Source organism: Aureococcus anophagefferens, assembly GCF_000186865.1.
Source record: "Aureococcus anophagefferens unplaced genomic scaffold AURANscaffold_1714, whole genome shotgun sequence".
Taxonomy (NCBI): Eukaryota; class Pelagophyceae; order Pelagomonadales; family Pelagomonadaceae; genus Aureococcus; species Aureococcus anophagefferens.
Genome location: NW_008706522.1, coordinates 1 through 1248, shown reverse-complemented (window position 1 = coordinate 1248; position 1248 = coordinate 1). Strand labels below are relative to the sequence as shown.

Below are 1248 nucleotides of genomic sequence, written 5' to 3'. Positions count from 1 at the left end.
GCCTTGCAAATTCGTGACCGCGCCAGATCCGAGGCGGAGGCGCGCTCCTCGGACGCGATGGCGCACGGCCCCGTCGCGTCCCGCGCGAGACCACCGCGACGCCGACGGACCGACGAGATCGCGCGCGCCGAGGGACGACGGCGGGAGCGAACGCGAGGCGCGGGACCGCCGCCGTCTCGAGCTCCGCGCTCCGGCCCCGCTGCGCGGCGATCGCCGCCCCCCCCGCAAAATCCCGGACACTCGTCCAGCTCACGCAGTGAACCGCGCGCGGCGCCTCCGCGCCGCGGCGCCGGCCCGGCGCCTCCGCGACCGAGCGCGCGCCGAGCCCGACCCGACGAGGATGGTACGCCCGGCGCACGCCGCCCGGCGCACGCCGAATGCGCGCCAGGACACGGCGTACTCCCGGCGCACACCAGACGGCGTACGCCCGGATTCGACTAAGACCAAGGTTACACCTGGAGTACACGTCGGCCTGGAGCACGCCAGGCGTACTCCCGAGTCAGCGCACTCTCGGTGCACGCCAGGCAGCAGGCGTATCCCAGGCGTACGCCGACCGGCGTACGCCGAGCGTACGCTTGGCGCTCAGCGTAGGCCCGGCGTACCCCGCCGTGCCCCGTGTTGGAGTTCGAAAAGTTTGAGGACGATCTCCGTCGACGTCGGAGCGCGCGCGTGCACCGCCACTTGCACGCCACCGACGCCATGACTGCCGCGCCGTTCCGCTGGGCCATCACGAGCGCGGGCAAGATCGCCGCGGACTTCGCTGAGGCCGTGCGGCGCCTCGACGGCCACGCCGTCGTCGCCGTCGCCGCGCGGAGCCGCGCCGACGCCGAGGCCTTCGCGGCGCGGCACTGCGACCGCGGCGTGCAGTGCTACGGCGGCTACGAGGCCATGTTCGAGGGCGCGCGCGACCACGGCGCCGACGCGACCTACGTCGCGACGCAGCCCGACACGCACGCCGAACTAGTGCGGGCGCTCCTCGCGCGGAAGATGCCGACGCTCTGCGAGAAGCCCCTCGCGGCGACCTTCGCCGAGGTCGAGGCGTGCTACGACTACGCGGCGGCGCAGGACACGTTCCTCATGGAGGGCGTCTGGACGCGGTGCTTCCCGGCGACGGTCGAGGCGCGAGCCGCGCTCCGGTCGGGCGCCGTCGGCGACGTCGTCGCCGTCCAGGGCGAGTTCGGCTACGACATCGCGAAGGGCTGCCCGGCGAGCGTGCGCGGGCACCGGGCCACGGGCGGCATGTCGCGT

General features: G+C 74.5%; 1 protein-coding gene across 1 annotated transcript; it reads left to right on the top strand.

Annotated features, from left to right (window-relative positions):
* Positions 1-699: 699 nt before the first annotated feature.
* On the top strand, positions 700-1185 carry AURANDRAFT_35689 (hypothetical protein; the record flags this gene model as incomplete). Its single annotated transcript, XM_009045188.1, has 1 exon — positions 700-1185. A coding segment is annotated over one exon (486 nt), but the record flags the coding sequence as incomplete, so codon positions are not given.
* Positions 1186-1248: the final 63 nt, after the last annotated feature.